General features: G+C 40.8%; 2 protein-coding genes across 2 annotated transcripts; one reads left to right on the top strand and one right to left on the bottom strand.

The window, feature by feature from the left end:
• Positions 1–558: 558 nt before the first annotated feature.
• agr2 (anterior gradient 2) lies at positions 559–2,774 on the top strand. The gene is made up of 8 exons (XM_079175529.1): positions 559–614; positions 1,160–1,280; positions 1,371–1,434; positions 1,520–1,572; positions 1,763–1,839; positions 2,161–2,224; positions 2,379–2,462; positions 2,560–2,774. The coding sequence occupies exons 2-8, from the start codon at positions 1,172–1,174 to the stop codon at positions 2,607–2,609; spliced, it is 501 nt and encodes a 166-aa protein (XP_079031655.1). The 5' UTR covers positions 559–614; positions 1,160–1,171; the 3' UTR covers positions 2,610–2,774.
• Positions 2,775–6,561: 3,787 nt separating this feature from the next.
• On the bottom strand, positions 6,562–21,135 carry tspan13b (tetraspanin 13b; the record flags this gene model as incomplete). The annotated part of the gene is made up of 6 exons (XM_079175879.1): positions 6,562–7,249; positions 13,497–13,607; positions 13,827–13,940; positions 17,237–17,317; positions 19,620–19,787; positions 21,073–21,135. 6 exons carry the CDS (start codon positions 21,133–21,135, stop codon positions 7,175–7,177), a joined length of 612 nt encoding a protein of 203 aa, XP_079032005.1. The 3' UTR covers positions 6,562–7,174.
• Between the last annotated feature and the right edge of the window lie 299 nt (positions 21,136–21,434).

Genomic DNA, 21,434 nt, shown 5'->3' with positions numbered 1-21,434 from the left:
TGAATTATACAATGGGATGAAACCCTGTTAAGAACATGCCAAAGAATACATGTCTCTTGTATACGAGCAGTTCTTTCAAGTGAGCAGAACGGAATGCCAAATCCCATGAAGAAATCTGATCATTTAAGAGTGCGCAGTTTATCGTCCAGAGGTAGAATAGCCTGTAATAGTGTTCTACATTATAGTCAGAATCTTATTATATTTAGAATTGGTTCCTATTGTTCTCGCTCCACCAGCACTTCTACATTTCAGAGGAAAAAGATGAACAAAATAGAGACTAATGATAAAACATATGATATTGATATTAAGTGGGATAGGTGCTGACTTGTGATGCTTTCAAGGTTTAATCTAGACGACCTTAAAATGTTACGTGCTCATTATCTTACATCTTGATGCATTTGGCAACATACACGGAAACCTTTACCAAGTTCCTCAAGGGAGTTTGGTTTGTAAACCAAATGAAATATGAATCACCGCAGAGCAGAAGGTGGGGGATGGGAAGAGGGCGGGCCCGCAGGTAAACGGGTGTTTAAATAGAGACAGATGAGATTGGAGGCACAGCAGATCCTGGAGCAGCGGTCTACCTACATTCTCACCTGGCCACTCAGGAACAGGTAAGAGCCAGCACTGCTCTTCTAGTGCTACTGCATTTGAACTGGAGGGAAATTCATTTCAATTTCTGTTCAGTCCGCAAATGCTGAACCTTCAGTTAAGTCAATTTTATTTCTGTATCCAACAATGTGATTCGAATTCCAACTGTGCCATTATTTTGTAATAACTAACAAACTTAGAAATAACTTGTTGGTGGAGCATTTCATCCTGGGTGTCCTTGATTAGTATCTGTAATTTAATGACGTTCTTTTTTCTCAGTAACTGTTACTGATTACAATTACATTTATTTTGCAATTGAATTAAGTAACACTGTATACCACATAACAACTACACCCACATGTAGATTGTCATATCCTTCTCTCTCTTCACTGGCTTCCAGTTCAATACAATAATCTTGAATAACGCTGCAGATTGTTCTGTAATAGGAACTAGACGAGGTTCCTTCTCAAAGGGAGGGGGAGTTTACTTTTCTGTCATTTTGATGCTGTTTCTTCATTTATCACACTGTTTGCTCACTCTGTGCCTTTGTCTGCTCCTCATGTTGCAGTAAAGCTTAAAGATGATCAAAGCGGCGTTGTCTGTCCTCTTGGTCCTGGTGGCCATGTCCTCCACCTCCGGGAAATACATCCCTAAATCTGGCAAAAGGATCCCTCAGACTATGTCCAGAGGTCTGTGAGCATCATCTGCCTCTCTAGGCTGAATGACTGAGACTAAAGTATAGTATGATGAATATTGAGGAAATGTCCATGTCTGTCCAGGTTGGGGCGATCAGCTGATCTGGGCTCAGACGTACGAGGAGGCTCTCTACTGGGCCAGGTCAAGGTAACAAATAATTCCACCACTGACACTGACTTTCATTGAAGTTGATGATTAAATGTACTGTAAGTGAAGCTGATTTGTGTTTTAGAAACAAGCCTCTGATGGTCCTCTTTCACCTTGAGGACTGTCCCCACAGCCAGGGTAAGTCCAACTTCTGGTTTCTGTTCATTCACTCATGCAGAGAAAGAAATGTACCAAATTTGCCAAACCTGTTGGAAGGGCAAGCAGTCATTCATTTGCACATGTGACGTGACATCCTGGTGCTCTTCTGCACCGACCTCATGAGCTGCCTGGACTGAGTTGTTGAATTAAAATCCGGTTTCTCCTGCAGAATTCAAGAAGGTTTTATCTGAGGACAACGTGATCCAGAGAATGCTTGATGAGGACTTCATCGTCCTCAATCTAATGGTAAGTACTAACTTACCATTAGATTAGTAGTGTAGTGTTCACCATTAAACTAGCAATGATTAAAGTAAAAGTTTAGCTTAACTATTCTTTAATAGTCAACATGAACTGTCCCCTCATTGTCATTTTCAGATTGCTAAACTAGGATTGGTGCATAGAGACTCTGTCACTGAGATTTGTCACCACAAAATACTGGACTCTGTCATGTCAAATAATAACTAATAACTGTTGGACCCCTTCGCTCAAAGTAAACTTTAGGTTCAATGCTCTGAGATGGCATGGTTCAGTATGTTTGTGAGCTGTTATTCCTTCTCTCCCCTACAGTATGAAACCACAGACAAACATCTGTCTCCTGACGGACAGTATGTCCCCAGAATCATTTTTGTTGGTAAGAGCTATCTTGTAACACGATGTTTCCTGTTAACAAATCCTGTCTAACTAGTTCTACAGACTGACATATTGTATGAGAAGACATTTTCACCTTTGATACCTTTGATACAAGCAAAAGTCCTGCTCAGCCAGTAGCAATAATGTCCTTACAGATCCCGCAATGACGGTGAGGGCCGACATCGTGGGTCGTTACTCCAACCGCATGTATGCCTACGAACCTGCGGACATCAAACTCTGTAAGTGCTACTGCTAACTCTGAGGCTGGCCAGCGGTGTCTGTTTGTGCCCATGAAACACAGACTGATTGAATGTAAATGTTTCCTGCCTCCCTCAGTGAGGAGCAACATGGAAAAGGCGAAGAAGCTCCTGAAGTCTGAGCTGTGAGCATGAGGACGAGGAACACACATGATGCCAGTCACATGCTGTCACTACCGTTAACATGTGGAAAACGAAGCACTGGGAAGGTCCCCTTCTGATTCTTACCTTTCTTATTATTGCTGTACATCCGGAATGTCTTTTGAATAAATATGAAACTGTTCATACACACAAGATGGAGAGTGTGCCGTTTTATTTGCCAAGAGATGTACAACTCAACAACTCATGAATATTACACAGCATATTTATGGTAGCTCTCATGCTGCTACTGCTACTACATACTAATACATGTAAATTAAGGACTGGATGAAATGAAGGAAATACATTTTGAGCCTCAGTATAGAGCTTTTTGAAAATAGTAATAGGTAGTAATAGCTCAGGCATCTATATTCCCTCAGTAAGGCCTGCAGGGCACATAGCCTCCTGCCAGGTTGCCAGCCACTTAGCTTGTGAGCCTGCCTAAGATTTGGAAGGGTTACTGATAATTAACATACTTTTAAACAATTGTAGTGTCAATATCTCTGAACATTAGAGCAACAGCAGAGTCTTGGACTGCATTCAGCCTATATTAACAGTAAGGACCTTCTAACTTGTAAAATACTGTACCATTCATCCTTATCATCACCCTCCAAGTGTCTACATAAAAAAAAAAGGACTGTACTTTTCTATATAGCGCTTTTCTAGTCATCCGACCACTCAAAGCGCTTTAACACTACATGTCATCATTCCCCCATTCATATTCTGATGGCAGGGGCTATCATGCAAAGTACCAACTGCCCATAAGGAGTCTAATCAATCAATAACTAATCAGTCATACCCATTCATACACAGCAGCAACAGCCTGCAGGAGCAATTTGCAGTTAAGTGTCTTGCCCAAGGCCACGTCGACATGGACTAGTGGAGCCGGGGATCAAACCGCTAACCCTCTGATTGAAGGACGACCCTGCTCTACCACTGAGCCACAGTCCCCCCTCATCACCCCACTTTCTTTCTAAAGTCCCTTTATCGTCTGTACTGTGATGTATCCCCCAGTGAAACAGAATAGTTGAGAGGTGTACAGCTCCAAGAGGGATTTACATAAAATCCTTCACATTTGATTGGACTGCTTAAAGGGGGCAGAGAGAGGACTGGATTGTGATATGAAAATATGAAGAAATAGTGTTTTTTTGCAGATATTGTTATATGACAGTAAATGAGATCTAAAATGGTAAAATGGCTTTTTCATTCTTTTGGCCACGTGGGGGCAGTAAACACCAGAACTGACATTATCACCTTCACACCAAACCCACGCAAATTGTTTGGCTGCTTTAGTTTAGTCTTCACAGTTTAAAGTGTTACATTAGTCATTAAAATATCACATAGAGTGACCAGAATGTGTGTGATTTGGTTAAAGGGTCAGAAACTAATATATGTCTCAGAACAGACAATTGATTTGGTGTTGTCTGAAGTTATGTCAAACAGCAATGTTATATCTTAACTCAGAGGGGAAACCCCTGCTTTAATAGGAACACATTGATTGGTGCCACTTGAAACGTTTTTCTGACTTTCACAATTACCTATGCAAAATGTGATGTTTCATTGGCACAGGGCTCTCTTGTAAGATAAGATAAGATAAGATAGACTTTATTGTCCCGAAGGAAATTTGTCTTGGAAACATACATACAGTGTCTGCTGTTAAAACAATACAAGTAACATATTGCATACAATATGTATGTGTGTGGCGACATACACAGACTGTCGCCAGTCCACATACATACAGTACCTACTGTACATGCAAAAGACTGCCACCAACCAACAAATACATTTCACACCTGTACAACACACCTAGTGTATAGTTAAGATAATAAAAATGAATAAAGAAATCGGTGTTACAGGGGTTAAGCTCTGGCTAGCTTGCCATTTAGGGCTTTGATGGACAAGGGGACAAAGGAGTTCTTAAAGCGGTTGAGCTGCACTGGGGGACTCTGAAGCGTCTGCCTGAGGGAAGAAGCTGGTATTCAGGGTGGAGGATATGAGTGGGGTCTGAAATAATCTTCTGGGCCTGTCTGATGATAGTTTCATCAAAGACAGCCTGGAGTGTGGGATGCTGTCTGACTCCCATCATTTTCATGGCTCTTTGTGTTAGCCGGGTAATCTTTGCTTTCAGCTGTACACTGAGGTTGCCAAACCAGGCTGAGATGCCAAACCGCAGGACACTCTCAACTATGGCGTGGTAGAAGAGTAGCAACACTTTCTGGGTGACACCAAAGACCCTCAGCCTATGAAGGAAGTGTAGCTGCTGTTATCAAACAATTGTGAAAGGCAAGGAACGGCAAATAGCAAACAATACGTTTCTCAATCTGTTCTACGCACATGGTTCTACAATACGTTTCTCGTTCTGTTCTACGCATACAGTCTATGGTTCTACAATACGTTTCTCATTCTGTTCTACGCATACAGTCTATGGTTCTACAATACGTTTCTCGTTCTGTTCTACGCATACAGTCTATGGTTCTACAATACGTTTCTCAATTTGTTCTAAGCATACGGTCCATGGTTCTACAATACGTTTCTCATTCTGTTCTACGCATACTGTGTATGGTTCTACAATACGTTTCTCAATTTGTTCTAAGCATACGGTCCATGGTTCTACAATACGTTTCTCATTCTGTTCTACGCATACAGTCTATGGTTCTACAATACGTTTCTCAATTTGTTCTAAGCATACGGTCCATGGTTCTACAATACGTTTCTCATTCTGTTCTACGCATACTGTGTATGGTTCTACAATACGTTTCTCAATTTGTTCTAAGCATACGGTCCATGGTTCTACAATATGTTTCTCAATCTGTTCTACGCACATGGTTCTACAATACGTTTCTCGTTCTGTTCTACGCATACAGTCTATGGTTCTACAATACGTTTCTCATTCTGTTCTACGCATACAGTCTATGGTTCTACAATACGTTTCTCGTTCTGTTCTACGCATACTGTGTATGGTTCTACAATACGTTTCTCAATTTGTTCTAAGTATACGGTCCATGGTTCTAAAATACGTTTCTCGTTCTGTTCTACGCATACTGTGTATGGTTCTACAATACGTTTCTCAATTTGTTCTAAGCATACGGTCCATGGTTCTACAATATGTTTCTCAATCTGTTCTACGCACATGGTTCTACAATACGTTTCTCGTTCTGTTCTACGCATACAGTCTATGGTTCTACAATACATTTCTCGTTCTGTTCTACGCATACAGTCTATGGTTCTACAATACGTTTCTCGTTCTGTTCTACGCATACAGTCTATGGTTCTACAATACGTTTCTCGTTCTGTTCTACGCATACAGTCTATGGTTCTACAATACGTTTCTCGTTCTGTTCTATGCATACAGTCTATGGTTCTACAATACGTTTCTCGTTCTGTTCTACGCATACAGTCTATGGTTCTACAATACGTTTCTCGTTCTGTTCTACGCATGTAGTCTATGGTTCTACAATACGTTTCTCGTTCTGTTCTACGCACAGTCTATGGTTCTACAATACGTTTCTCGTTCTGTTCTACGCATACAGTCTATGGTTCTACAATACGTTTCACCCATTGATGTCTGGACTCAACAGGGGGATTTATCTTGCTGCTGCTCAGGGCAGATGCCCCTCCATTACAAATCTCCCTATAGAGTCCAAGCACCAAAGGCTATGTCAAGACTATCATCACACGTCAACTGTTTATAACGAGAATGTTTATAAGTATCTTTCCTTCATCTTACTTGTCTCTCCTGATTGAATTGTCACTCAGTTCAATAAGAACCTTATGGAACTTGTATTTTAAACAACTTGAAATAATCTTACTGTGCCGACATATTTCTTCACTTCTTTTTTTAAAGAAAATAAGATCTTTAGGACTGAATAACATACAAAAATGTTTTTTTGCACTATTAAATTCAAACATTTTAGACACTTGTAAAACACAAATGACATATAGCCAGGGAAAAAGATGTATTTTTATCCATCGGTGTACAAAGGCTCAAACAGGTTGTTTACAGAAACATCATTGCAGCTCTCATAGTAGCTCATATTTGCAAAAGAGTCATGCAAAAGGCCAAATATACCACACGCAGCCAGGAGCAAGACACACTGGTACACACAATATCCATACTTTCACAGATGGTCAAAATAATGTAGTCATATCAATATGCAGAGTAGCAGTTGACATTATTGCATTCAGTGAGGCAGACAAACAACAGCAACAAAGGGAAAAAAACAGTGTTCAGGGTCAACATACAGCAGACTGCTGGAACAATATTGCCTCTTTTACACCCACAACTTCTCAGTGTACTAACTGCATATGTTCAGACACTTTCTTAGGCAGAGCTGTCACACTGGAGGCAACATGTGTGCTGTTCCTTCACACACACACAATCACTTGTTTTAAGAACACATCTCACTCTTGACAAACCAAACACATCATGTCAAAAGAGCATCACTGCAACAATCAGTGGAAACACACAGGACAGTGTTGTATCGACAGTTAAAGCCCAGAGAAGGTCCATAGAGGTGGTGAGGTGACCGTGCAGATGGGCTGAAGCTGGTGCTGTCTCACAGGAAAGCACTGGGGTTCGCTCGGGGGTCCTTCTGGTTCCTATAGCGATATGTGAGCCACACCCCCAGAACCTAAAATAAAAACACAATAACTGTTAGATACTGTGAGACAAACGCATACATAAGCAGCTGTTTATGTACAAGTTTCAAACCCACAATCAATGTATCTACTAGTGTTGGGAACCAAAAGGAGCGTGTTTGAGTTATCAGCAAATATGAAAAACTAAATGATTGGCATGAATAGAATTATTAATGTCAGTAAGATTATTAACGATCATAATAATAACAACAGGGCACCACCCTGAGAACAGAGACCAATAACCAAACTATAAACTAAGTCTCATCATTAGTGTTCACTCACAATGTCAATAATCAAAGTTTCCACATTCAGAGTGAACAGTGAAGGTTTGAATCCGAGCACAGGCCACATATCAGCTATTATCACAATACACATGCACAAAGTAATCACAGACAGCTGCTCTTTAAAATATCACAGTTTATTAAGTCCCAATAATAATGATCTAATCAACTAATATCTAAACTAGACATATTGCAGCAGCGTGCAAAGGGAAACAAAAGTGTGGAAAATGTGGAGGGGAACATGAGTACGGGAAATGTGAGGACGGGACAGAGCTCAAACGTGCAAATTGCGGAGGTGCACATAGTGTGGCCTATGGTGGGTGTGAAGTGAGAAAGAAGGCAGTGGAAGTGCAGCAGCTAAAAGTGAAAATGAATATATCATATGCAGAAGCAGCAAAGATGGTTCAGAGGGAGAGTAGAGTTGAGAGGGGGGGGAGATATATCAAGGAAGGAACCGTCTCAACAGTCAAATGAACAACTTGTAACAAAGAGTCAAAGGGGAGATGGGAATATATTGATAGTAAATAAGGAGAACTTTGTGTATTTCATGGCGGAAGTAGTTAACTGCACATTCCAAGCAAAAGGGAGATCTGAGAAGATTGAAATAATAGTAAAGAGTGCCGCAAGATATTTAAATATTCATGGTATAACTGGTATGGCTGTTCAGGAAGAGCATAAAAAACAGGAACAGTTAAACAAAGAAACAAGTTCACAGGATCAGTCATCATGTTAATTCTACAGTGGAATGCAAGGAGTCTGTTGGCAAATGGCCAAAAATGTAAAGGTTTTCTTAATGGGTTAGAATATAAACCGGATATAATATGTGTTGAAGAGACATGGCTTACACCAAACTTAGATTTTGTGATTCAGGGATATGTGTGCATAAGAAGGGATAGAGAAGGGGGTAATGGGGGAGGATGTGCTACCTTTGTTAGGCAAGGAATTTCTTATCGAGGAAAAGGGAAAGACTTAGAATATGTAGTTGTTGAAGTGTGGTTAGGGGAAGAAAGTTTGGTCGTGGTAAATTTCTACAATCCGTGTCAACGATTGGAATTAGAAGCATTAGAGGCAATAAAGGGAGTAGACAGAAGAAGGGTCATTTGGTGTGGGGATTTTAATGCGCATAGTACTCTCTGGGGAGGGGAAAAGACTGATAGTAGAGGATGTGATGGACTCCTTGGGACTTGTATGTTTAAATGATGGGAGTTTCACAAGAATTAATTACAAGTCAGGTAATGAGTCAATTTTAGACCTGACAATAGTATCACGGTCATTGGCAGGTATTTGTGTGTGGGCGGTATGGAAATATTCTACTGTTGGAAGTGATCATTACCCCACTTTCTGTAGAGTAGGAAGAGGAAGCAGGGTGGGTTCAGAAGATACAGCAGAAAGGTGGGTATTTGGAAAGGCTCAGTGGGATAAATTTAGAGAAATTAGTGAATCAAGGTTTAAAGATATAGATAGAGATTAGGATATAGAAATATTTAATGGAAATGTGAGACGCAATAATTGGAGCTGCCAAGCAGACAATTTTAAAGAAAACCAGAATAAAGAGGCGGAAGTTAGTTCCATGGTGGAATGATGAGTGCAGTGAGGTAATAAAGAAACGGAATAAGGCTTTTAAGGTTTTAAAAAACAGACAATTTCAAAAATGTAAAGGAGTACAAGAGAATGCAAGCAGTAGTACGGAAAACTATCAAAGAAACTAAACGGACACTATAGGGAGAAGCACTTCAATTAATGAAGTTTGGGGAATGATAAAGAAAATGAGTGGATTAAAACGGGAGTGGGGGTATCCAGCATTGTAAAATGGCGGAGTGGTGACTAACAATGATGAAGCAAAGGCAGAAATGTTAGTTAAAGCACTGATTGAGGTCCATAGTTCTGCTAATATGTCAGAGGAGGGGTTAAATGGAAGACAAAAAACAAGTGAAGCAAGTAAAAAAAACTGTTGGAAACAGATGAAGTGGGGAAAGATGCAATTAATGCTCCCTTCACCTTGGAAGAAATAAAAAGAGCACTAAGAAAATCAGGTCTAACTGCTCCAGGTAAAGATCAGATTTGTTATGTCATGTTGAACCATTTGTCTGATGTAGCATTAGAGGTGATTTTGCATTTGTATAACAAAGTTTGGCAGGAAGGAAAATTACCAGGACTTTGGAAACAAGCAGTTATAGTCATCAGGAAACCAGGAAAAGATCCCACTAACCCATCTAACTATAGACCAATAGCATTGACTTCCCACATGTGTACAATCATGGAGCGAATGATCACAGAAAGACTAACTTATTATTTGGAATCAAGGAATCTTAGGTCAACATATCAAAGTGGATTTAGAAAAGGAAGGGGAACAATGGATCCAATAGCATGTCTAGAAGCAGAGGTGAGGAAGGCACAAGTGAACAAGGAGGTAGTAGCTGCAGTATTTTTTGATGTGGAAAAAGCGTATGATTTACTGTGGAAAGAGGGACTATTAATCAAAATTAGGAATATCGGGTAAAATGTTCAGATGGGTTAAACATTTTTTGTTTGGGCGCTCTATAGAAGTGAGAATGGGAAGGTGTTGTCGGCCAGCCATTTGGTGGACAATGGAACACCGCAAGGAAGTGTGATTAGTCCGTTATTGTTTTCGATAATGATTGATGATGTATATGAAAATGTTGGACAAAATATAGGGAGATCTTTATTTGCAGATGATGGGGCACTGTGGAAAAGAGGTAGGAATGTGGAATATGTGGTGAAACAGATGCAGGAAACAATCAAAAGAGCGGAACAGTGGTCATTGGAATGGGGATTTAGATTTTCAGAAAATACAAGAAAGAAAATTGGGGCAACGGTCAACATGTATTTATAAGGTAAGGAGCTGAAAAGGATGGACTCATACACATTTTTAGGAATGTGGTTTGATGCTAGGCTCACCTGGAATGTACATATTGATAAAATGGTTAATAAATGTAAAAAGGTTTTAAATGTAATGAGATGCTTGGTGGGAACAGAGTGGGGAGCTGACAGGTCTGCTTTAAAAGCTATATATATGGGGCTGATAAGATCAGTAATAGACTATGGCTGTGTGGCTTATAGGTCGGCATCTAAAACCATGTTTGAAAAATTAGATGTAATACAAGCAAAAGCAGTAAGAATATGTAGTGGGGCCTTTAGAACAACAGCAGTGCCGGCATTGCAGGTTGAAATGGGGGAAATGCCATTTGGAGTTGAGAAGAATACAGATAATGATGACTTATTGGGTCAGTCTACAAGGACATATCAACCATCCAACAAGAAGTGCAATTGAGCCATGCTGGGAACATGATAAAACGCCAACAAAGAGCTTTGGGTGGGTTGCTAAGGAGAAGGCTAGGGAACTAGGTATATTGAATAGGAGTTATTCTCCAGCAGTGGTGCTGCCAGCTGTTCCTCCTTGGATGCTGCCACAGCCTGAAGTGGATCTTGGACTACTTGAACTGATGAGAGATGAATGTGGGGGAAAATGTAAGATCTTCAAGTCATATATCAGGAGGAATTACTACAATTATATACAAATGTATACAGATGGATCCAAAGACACTATAACTGGAAGAACAGCAGCAGTAATCCCAGAATCCAGTATGAGGGTGGGAAAAGACTCAGTGATGACTTATCAGTGTTTACATGTGAGATGATGGCCATAGGTATTGCCTTACAGTGGGTAGAGGACGTCAGGCCAGAGAGAGTGGTTATAGCTTCAGACTCATGTGCAATGCTAACGAGTTTGAAGTTTTGCCACTCCAGAAGCAGAGAGGATTTATTGTATGAAGTACTACAGTCACTATTCAGAATCCATCAAATGCGGATGGCAGTTAGTTTTGTGTGGGTCCCTGCCCATGTTGGAGTCAAAGGCAATGAGAAGGCGGATAAAGCAGCAAAAGGGGCTCTGAAGAGTGGGAGAAATATCGTCAATGTAAATATAAGTAAGTCAGAAGCTAAAGTAGTGATTAAGGAACAAATCAAAAAGATATGGCAGAATGAATGGAATAAAGGGAGCAAAGGAAGATACTGTATCTGTTTAAAAATAAACCATTGGTTGGGAGTGCAGGATCTAGTGGACGAAATAGAAAAGAGGAGAGGGTTACGACAAGGCTAAGGAATGGCCATACTGGTCTTAACAGTTCCCTCTATGTTGTTAGAAAACATCATAATGGAAGGTGTGAGTTTTGTGAAGAAGAAGAAACTGTGGACCATGTTTTATTGTCATGCCAGAGGTACGAGGCAGCGAGAGAAGTTCTGAAAGGTGGTCTAAGAGAGATGGGAGAGGAACATATAATTGATGTACTAAAGAAAGACTTTAGTGATAAATGTTGGAAGCTTCTTCTGGCATATTTAGAGGCAACAAGATTAATGAATAGAATTATTTTTATTTTTATTGTTTTGTTTTGTTTTGTTTCGTAGTAGTAGTAGTAGTAGTAGAGTTATTTTCCTTAAGTCCACACTCCAGATCAGTGGAGGGCGGTAATGCACCCGAAAGCTAATTGCCAACTGCCATAAAAAGCAAAAGACGAAGAAGAAGCTGATCAGAGGAGACCGTGTGGAGAGCATGCTGCGGGAAGAGCAGGGTCGCGCCTCTCTAAGGTCTCCAGGGTTGGAGAAAGTTAAGACCGGTAATTCGGCTAGTGTTTCTTGAAGTGTGTTTAATTAAAGATCCTGAAACCTGCAGAACTGCCTCTGCCTCTGATTGCTGCGCTGCCACTATGATGTGGCATTAACCCTAACCCTATGCCTTCAATAGGAACCAGTGGGCTTTGGGCTAAGAGAGTAGGAAAGTCTGAAAGTGTCAAGAGAGGCACATGCTTTGGTCCAAACAGAACATTATAACATTAGACATACAAACCTATATAAACACAGAAAACAGAATATTATGCTTTCTACTCTGTACTATTACTGCTACTAGTGATACAAACAACTATTACTACTACTAACCGATATAAACAGAGAACAGAACTGTATGCTTTCTATTCTCTTGTAGTAACTCTTCAATTATTCTTCATTCATTTGACTTCTGCTACTGCTACTGATTACTGGGACTAATACTGATACAACTGCTACTACTACTGATACAAGTACTACTACTTCTAATGATACTACTACTGAATCTGATGCAGATAAAACACTACTACTAATCATACTACTACTAACACTACTACTACTCCCACTGATACTACTACTACTACTGATACTACTGATACGGACACTACTGCTGCTAATACAACAACAACTACTATCACTGCTGGTACTACTAATGCTACCACTGACACAACTGCTACTACTGATACTGATACTTTCAGCCTAATACTATTGTATTAGGCTATAATATATTGTTACTGTTAAAACAACTACTTCTATAACTACTACTGTTAATAAAACAACTGTTGATACTACTACTACTACTAGGTATAATACAGATGCTACTGCTGTCGTGTCTGATTAAAGTTAAACATGTAAATGCAAAAAAATATTTTACAGCAAATTTAATTTGGCACTTACAACTGCTGATGTGACTACTACTCTCACTGATACTACTAGTACTACTACAGCTCGTAGCTAAAGGTGGTAAAAGTGCGAACTACACGGAAAGTGCTGACAGAGTTAACGGTGTTCAGGGAGAACTGGAGGATGGGTGCTAGGTTTCCACGACGAAGCCGTCGGTCTGTATCAGCTGTGCAGAGCGGCGGCCGTGAGTTACCCAGTGGGGCACGTTCATGCTATCAAAGGAACAGTAAAGCATTCAATTCCGATGAAGGTAGGACTGTATCCCTTTTTCTCATTTGCTGTTGGTGGCAATGTAACCAGTGTGTGTGTTTGAATGTGGAGACAGCCTGGGTACTAGTGCGTCAGCACAAATATTGTATAAGTTATAAATACATTTTTTCATTCAACTGTGCACAGCATCTAGCAACTCTGCAGTGTTGTAGTTGTGATTGCTCACTTCAGTAAAGCTGAAAAAGAGTCCGATCCCTCCTACAAAGTGAAGAACCTCCCCAGCATGTTCCTGGATCTTATCTGCACAGGGCAGACAGGAGTGGTTGGGGAAACAAGTCTGCAGGAGAACAGGAGACACAAAACTTGCTTCAGACAAATACAAAGCAAATACTTCCCACAGCATAGTTAGAGGCGTCGATAGAATTTGACCAACAATCTTAACATGCTGAAATTGTAAAGCAAATTTGTGAATTGTGATTTTGGGCTATACAAAAATGAATTGAATTGAATTGAAATGTAGCAGGGGCCTCGAAAAATTTCATTAATCCAAACTCACAGCGTCACAAGTGAGGTTGGGGTCCACCTGTTTGAAGCCACAGCAGTTGAGGCTCTTCTCCACATCCCTCTGAGTGCTCTGAGAGTTATTCCAGCCCACCTCCAGCAGGTGATCCTGCAGCACACAGACAGGACCAACACCACGCTTTACTGTTCCTTTGATAGCATTTTCACATTTAGGGCGGTGTGTAAATTACTGAATTACAGTAGTCTCAAAAGTATTAGTAGTGGAAGTAGTAACAGTAGTAGTAATAGTAGTAGTAGTCATTGAGTGTGTTCACATACACAAATATCCTGTTTTTGATCAGGTTTTTTAAGTATCCCGTTCATGTGTAGACATGTAATCACGATTTCATAAGCCCATATCTGTATTTATGAGAAACCCGTATATGCTAGCTGGAGTACTCCGAAAGAAACCGGGATACTGGATACATATATACACCATATCCCAGTTATTGTGAAACTGGGATAAGCTAACACAAGCTGTGGGGCAGCGAAAGTGTCTCCTGGAGCGATGAAGAGCCTGAATTTTATCTTTTGGTCATTAAAAATAACGTGTATCTTCATCCACTGCTCCCCTGTCCTCAGTAGTGCTAGTGACAGTGACAAGCTGACTCAAGTTAAAATGGAAGACAGTGTTATAAGAGTAGCATATCTGCTTTTAGGAATAGCTCAGACTGTGTGTGTGTGTGTGTGGTCGAGAGAGAGAGTCAAGACGGAACAGCTCAGAACAGACAGCTCTTGGTGATTGGACCAGAGAAGAAAAAAACATTAAAGCTAGTGGTAGTAAATGTTCAGAGTAGATTGGTTGGTATTTGTAGAAATCACAGGCGCCTGTCACATAGTGAGTACATGCCGTGATCAGTGACTGGGAGTATTCAGTAAATAGACTGTATTAATATTGTGCTTTTCTCAAACCACTCAAATTGCTCTACAACTCAAGCCAGCGTTCACCCATTCTTACACTGGTGGCAGAGACGACCATACAAGGTGCCACCTGCCCATCAGGAGCGATACCCATTTACACATTTACACACACTCACACACTGATGGAAGCTTCAGGAGCTATTTGGGGTTCAGTGAGAACACTTCGACATGTAAACTGTAAACATGTAAACACAGTCTTCGTGCCATCACTGTATGAATGTGTGTGTGAATGGGTGAATGATGACATGTATCGCGCCTTTCTAGTCTTCTGAAAAAAAATTTGAATACATGTTGTGTATTTATGAAAATGTATTAAATTATAAAATAGCTATAACTTTGTGATTCTGTTTAGGCCAGCAGAGAAGGCTTTGCTGGCCCTGACGGCCCACTACTGGGATCTAGTAATCTGGGAAGACAGTGCTTCACAAACTTTTTGCGAGCAACGGGCCTGATGGGGAAAGTTTAGTAGTTGGGAACATAGGAACTGACTGAAACCAGAAGATGGCAGTAATGCAACAAAAAGGATGCAAGCTGCCGCTAAACTCCACAGAAGAAGAAGAAGGGAGCGGGAAAAGAGAGCACACGGCGTAAAGGAGCACCGAGAACTACAAGAAAGAAAGTTCCGAACCAGAGTGAGGAGGATTTAAAAGGAGGAAGACCCGGTTGTCGGTGAACAGCCGAGGACACTCTAAGTTGAGTTTTTTGTCTAATACGGTTCAGCGTAACGAACCATTATCTCGGCTTGGACGCTTTTTGTTTGTTTGTTTTGGATTTGTTTGATAAAGGGACTTTCCTGAGTTGACTGGCAGAATAAGAATAAAACGTGAATTTATTCTGAGAACCTTTGATTTTTGCCTGTTTCTGTTAGTTCCCTTGCACCACCCCACCAGCCGGCCCTAGTGACCTCTCATGACGTTACAATACATACATGCATACATGGGTGTGAATGGTTAGTTACAGTTCTGATGGGCAGGTGGCACCTTGCATGATAGCCCCTGTCATCAGTGTGTGAATGGGTGAATGATGACATGTAGTGGTAAAGCGCTGTGAGTGGTCAGAAGACTAGAAAAGCGCTGTACAAGTACATCCATTTACCATTTAACTAATTCTGAGGTTGAGGGAGGAAGATCTAGGTTGGCGGCCGTAATGCTGTTCTAGTAGAATAGTGATGATTGAATCTAGAGATCTGAAGGGTGGGTTTAGATGTGATCAGTGTGAAAAGTGTTATGGTGTTATTTTAGTTATGCCGTTTTTACAGTGCCCATAAGTGATAGTGTCACAGTAATTTGGAAGCCAATCATGATCCAGTATACAACTTACACAAGTATGATGTGGAAACTTAAACATATTCATATTCATAGTCTCAATTTTTTAACAAGGGAGTAGAAGTAGATGTGATTTCAAGAATGTTTTAATTCATGAAACTTCATGTCGGACACATTTTTTACATGTCCTATTGATTGTCTGGATGTTTTAATTTAGAAATAATAAATTGCATATAGCAGAATTATTAGAATATTTATGGTGAAGTCAGTCAAGCACAAAACTGTGCTGCAATTGTTGGACTGTGTCCCATTTGCAAAGCTGTCTGCTAAACAGCTGCCTTACACATACTTTTAAATATGGATCGTTCTATATACAGTATGTGTGATGATCTCATTATTTGGTAATCAGTAGCATCATAGAGGTGTTTTGTACTGGGCTATAAAAGCTTTAACAGTGCCCACAAATCCCTTCCACTTCATTATTAACACCACAAATAAAAGCAATGCCACCTTCTGAGAAGAGAAGAGGATATTCATCACTGCTGAATTAGTAGTAATGGGGGATCTTCCCTGAGGTGACTTTTGACTGATTGTTTTTCCTGCAAACATTTGTGGGACATCTACCAGCATCACATAGATTGTGTTATGTGAAAAACGGTAGCCCTTGTCATTATCTATGGGATACAAGGAAATTGCACTCACTGCCAATGTGTGATAATCCTTAAAGCACATTTTAGAGGTGGCATGTAAAATCAAGGAATGAAGGATGAATTTGAGGCGTGGAAGTTGAAAATGTTTGCACCTATCCTGAGGCTTTATGACTTCAATTCATGAATATGTGGGGCTGGAAATATAGGAGATGAGTTGCTGGTGAGTTTTGAGATCACTCAGAGGCAGAGACTGAGCTGTCAACACAAACACACAATCAGTACCGCTAGCTAGCTAGTTCATAGCTAACATTTGCAAAGTTGGTACATGCTGTTTGAGGCCAATAAATATTGACCGCAGAAAACATTTAGGGGTCAAATTTGTGTGGCTAACAACAAAAAGTGAAAATCCCCTCAGTGTTCGGTATGAACACACTTTTATAGCTGCATTACACCGAAGTGTCTTAAAGTTGCTGCAGGTGTAAACATTTGTATTTCTGGTACAAAACAGTGGACCAAGGTGGCCAGTTACCAATACAAATCAAACAAGAGGAACATAGGATGGGTTTTACCTGTTGCTCTCTGTTGATAGCCAAGCAGGCACTGGAAACAGAGAACTGCACAATAAACACCATGAACAGGACAACCATGTACTGAGATTCACTGTTAAGGATTCTGCTCACAGCCAGTGTCACTAAACCAGTGCATTTACCACAGACGATTGTGTAAGGCTGGAAATAGAGCTGTATGCTCTGTCTCTGCATGACTGAGTGGGAAATACGATGCTCTGTATTGCACATGCTTACATGGATGGAAATTCATTTTACAAACATTGAGATGAAGAGAGAAACCTGTAGTAGATTAAAAACAGCTTCCTTAGCCAGACTGTTCACAGATTCATACTGGATATCTCTCGTGGTCATGTACATATTCTACACTCTCTCTTCATGTAAGAATTTGGTGCTTCAAATATATTTATTCAACATAAATCAGCAAACAAACATCTAACTTTAAATATGGCAGGTGCACAACTGACTGAACATACTGTATATGCAACAACTGCTACAACGGGTAAATAGTTGAATTGATTTGTATTAACATTTGTGACATTTTCAGTGATGGTAAAATCACAGTGAATATGCACACTATTTCGAGGGTTAAACATGTGTTTTATATCTGTGGTCCCCGTTCTTAAAATGTGGCTTTGCTAACCCAGTCTAACACGGTAAACTCTCATCCAGATTAGATCGATTTGTTTTACATGGATAAAGTTCTCTTGGATTACAGTGCACTTTTGAAATATACAAATTATAGAGTTGTGGCCATATTAGGCTATAGCTAAAGCTATATGTGAATAAACCAGCACTTTGGCAGGTTTGGCCGACCTAACTCTTGACCTATTTGTTTAAGAGGTTGTTGCTCTGACAACAGCTCCACTGGTCAGCTTTGAAAAACTGAAAACTGCAGGCTTGTGTCAAATCATCAACAATCCATTCAAGCCAACTTAGTTATTCAGAGCAGAGATATGGGGTCAGATCAGTCTCAATAATTGCAAATGCAAACAGAAAGTCTCACAAATGCGAACAGAACAATTCATAAATATATTCGATTTACAAATGCACGCAGAACGATTCACAAATACATTCCAATACACACATAATGTAGAATCAGGAAATAAATACTGTAGCCGTCTGTGTTCACCCAGAGCTTTACGATACCTCATATCAGTAGAGACCAAACTATGCGTATAAATGTGTGTGTGTGTGTGTAAACCATATGGTGCAAACAATGAAAAGACGCTGCCGTATTTACGTCTAGATGACGTTATGTTGAGTGTTGGTGGAGCTGCTACAATGTTAGCATAGCCTAGCACCGATCGATCCGAGCTCCATTGAGAAAACAAGTACAAATCGGCATCATTACGTAGTTATTTCGGAGTCCCTTTTTGTAGGGTTATTGCCGTTAAACCACAGCCAAATCAGTTTATTTTGTGTTCATACAGCTGTAGTAAACAGCCGACGTGTGGCTCGCTAGACACAGTGAGCTCGATGAAATCCACGGAGCTCCTCCGGACTATGTTATGAACCAGACATGACGGCGTTTAGTTTCTCGTGATATCTAGGACTTCCACAACACGTACTAGGCAGAAATACAGGTTATTTTTTCCACAGTTGATGGCGGACAGTTGAACGGCTTTCAGGCCGATAAGCCGCACCCCTATCCGGCGCGATTCACACGAATGAACACAAATAGTCCCCGGAGAGACCGGCGGCGCGAATGACGCGATTAACGCGGCGTGAATCGCGTTTGGTGTGAACGTAGCATTACGCTGGCAGCCTTGTGGGGAGGGGAGGGGGAGCTGCGCTCATATGATTGGTTGAAACTGAGGCTGACATCTGATTGGCTACAGATGGTCCATGTCGAAAAAAATGCATTTGCGAATCCAGCCATGTCAGGGGAGTCTCAAAAAACCCACAAACAAATGCAGTGCGATCCACAAAGAAATACATAGAAATCCACAAACAAATAGAAAAATCCACACACAAATACATACAAATGCAGAAATATATTTGTGATTTTTTTTTTTACATTTATATAAATCATAATTTATTTATGTGTAATGGAATGTATTTGTGAATCGTTCTGTGTGCATTTGTGAGTCTTTCTGTGTGCATTTGCAATTATTGAGACTGATCTGACCCCATACAGAGATCCCTGCCATGCTCCAACCAGGGATATCATCTGTACAGCTGAAGGCAAACAAGTATTTGAACCCACAGAAGGAGTAGCAGCAGTGCTTTCTGTATAATTAAGTGATGATTTTTTTTAAATACGGATCCAGTTCAACCACACACGCTGTGGACATTTTCCTGGCTGGTAAGATCATAAATGATGTCAAAGCTATGATATATGAGCATCCTATATCAGCCACAGCATGAGCAGTGTGAAGGATACGAAGAAGAGCAGGACCTGGTGATGCTTCATGGCCCCGATGAGGCCAGCCAGGGCCACAAAGAAGAGGAAGACGCCCACACCGATGATGCCTCCCACCACCTGGAAACTGGAGACCAGACCAAACCACTTCCCCCATGCTGCGATGCCGATCATCAGCAGGCTCACCATCTGCAGAACAGACACACGGACTGAGTGAATGCTACAATATTAGTATGACATAGTTTCATAGGATTTGTGAAATATGAAACAATAATTCTAAGTTAATTTCGATATCAAATGAAAATATTAGATGCAGGCCGTTTGAATTAAAAAAATCCTGTAAGGATAGAACCCTGCCAGGCAGACAAACACCTGGATTAGCTTCATATCCTATATGAACTCATGTGATGTATGTGGACATTGACCTCACACGGCAAGCTGTATATACATAGTGTTAACATAGTGGAATACATATCTGCTATCTAAAAGCATTACAGTAGAGGAAAACATATTCAGATTGTTTAGAGTAGCAATACTAAAATGTCAAAAACCTCACTTAATGTAAAAGTCCAGCATTTAAGTTAAAAGTACAGAAACAAGAGGGGTCCTGCCCCCTTGTTTTTGCAGAGAATTTGCAGGTGGCAGGACTTGGACTTGAATGTGAAGTCTGAGGACCGTCCCCTGGGGGCCCCCCTGTGGTTCACCACAGTGATAGACAGCAGCCCAGCGGATACTGTAGCCAACCACAGTCCCTTCATTTGCATTGAAATCACATTGAGAGGGGATCTGTTCACGGCCAGGATGGACAGGAGGAATAACTACAGCGGTCAATAACCTTTTGAATATACTGTATATATGAGCATGTACTTATTGCTTTCAGTGAACAAATGTGAATTCGTCCTTTAGCGTGGCACTATCGGAGTTAAAAAAGAATGGTAAAACCGATGACATCATTATGACATCATCAGTCACATTCCTTGTGTGTGCATGCATACTTGGCCAACAAAGCAGATTATTGTCAAATCTCCACACCAACACAACACATTGTAGGCAAAGTGGCACTTTTTTATAAGAGGACTGTAGGACTCGGACCATGATGGCCCGTCTGTTGGACTCTGAGATGAAGCCCTGCTGGAACCTGATGGGGTCACACACACACCTATAGTTCATGAGCCATCAGCAAAGACAGGACGTCCTCTGTATGCCACACAACGTGACGGAAGGAAATAACATTGCGCTTTAAAAGCGGGACTTGTAGTTTATTCTCTCAATAGCTTTATCTGGCGGACACAGTGAGCATGTCATCCTGGTACCAGAGTAAATCATGGATGGACCGGTGTCTGGCATCAGCAGTGTACTGACTACAGAAGGACGTTTCCTACGCTGTGTTTACAGGATAGAAAAAAAGACAGTCTGATGATAGAACCGGCGCTATATTCATCCATATGGCAGCTATTCTGCTGCGGATACTCACAACATAGAGGATGTTGAGCGCGCACAGGGAGTGTTTGGAGCAGGTGAATCCAGCGCAGCCCATCTTGGTCAATAAATCAACCAATTGAAACAAATGTTTCAGCTCCAGAGATCAGATCCAGCCAACACAAGCCCGCAGGAATAGACGGTTGCTCTGCAGCAGGTCGAACCTGGAAAGAACGGAGCTTGGTGCGTCAGCTCCAAACAACACAACCAGACTACAGAGGAAGTTACAGATGAAGCCTTCAAAATAAGTGCATATCATTTGTCATCATATAATTGTAAACTGATATGGCACACATTGAGCTTTAGCAGCTTTAGCAGCTTTAGCAGCTTTAGCAGCCTGGGCGTTCACATTCTACA

The sequence above is a fragment of the Pholis gunnellus genome (genome assembly GCF_910591455.1).
Source record: "Pholis gunnellus genome assembly, chromosome: 16".
In the NCBI taxonomy this organism is placed as follows: Eukaryota; Metazoa; Chordata; class Actinopteri; order Perciformes; family Pholidae; genus Pholis; species Pholis gunnellus.
Note: the sequence above shows the minus strand (reverse complement) of the source record. Positions and strands in the feature narration are given on the sequence as shown.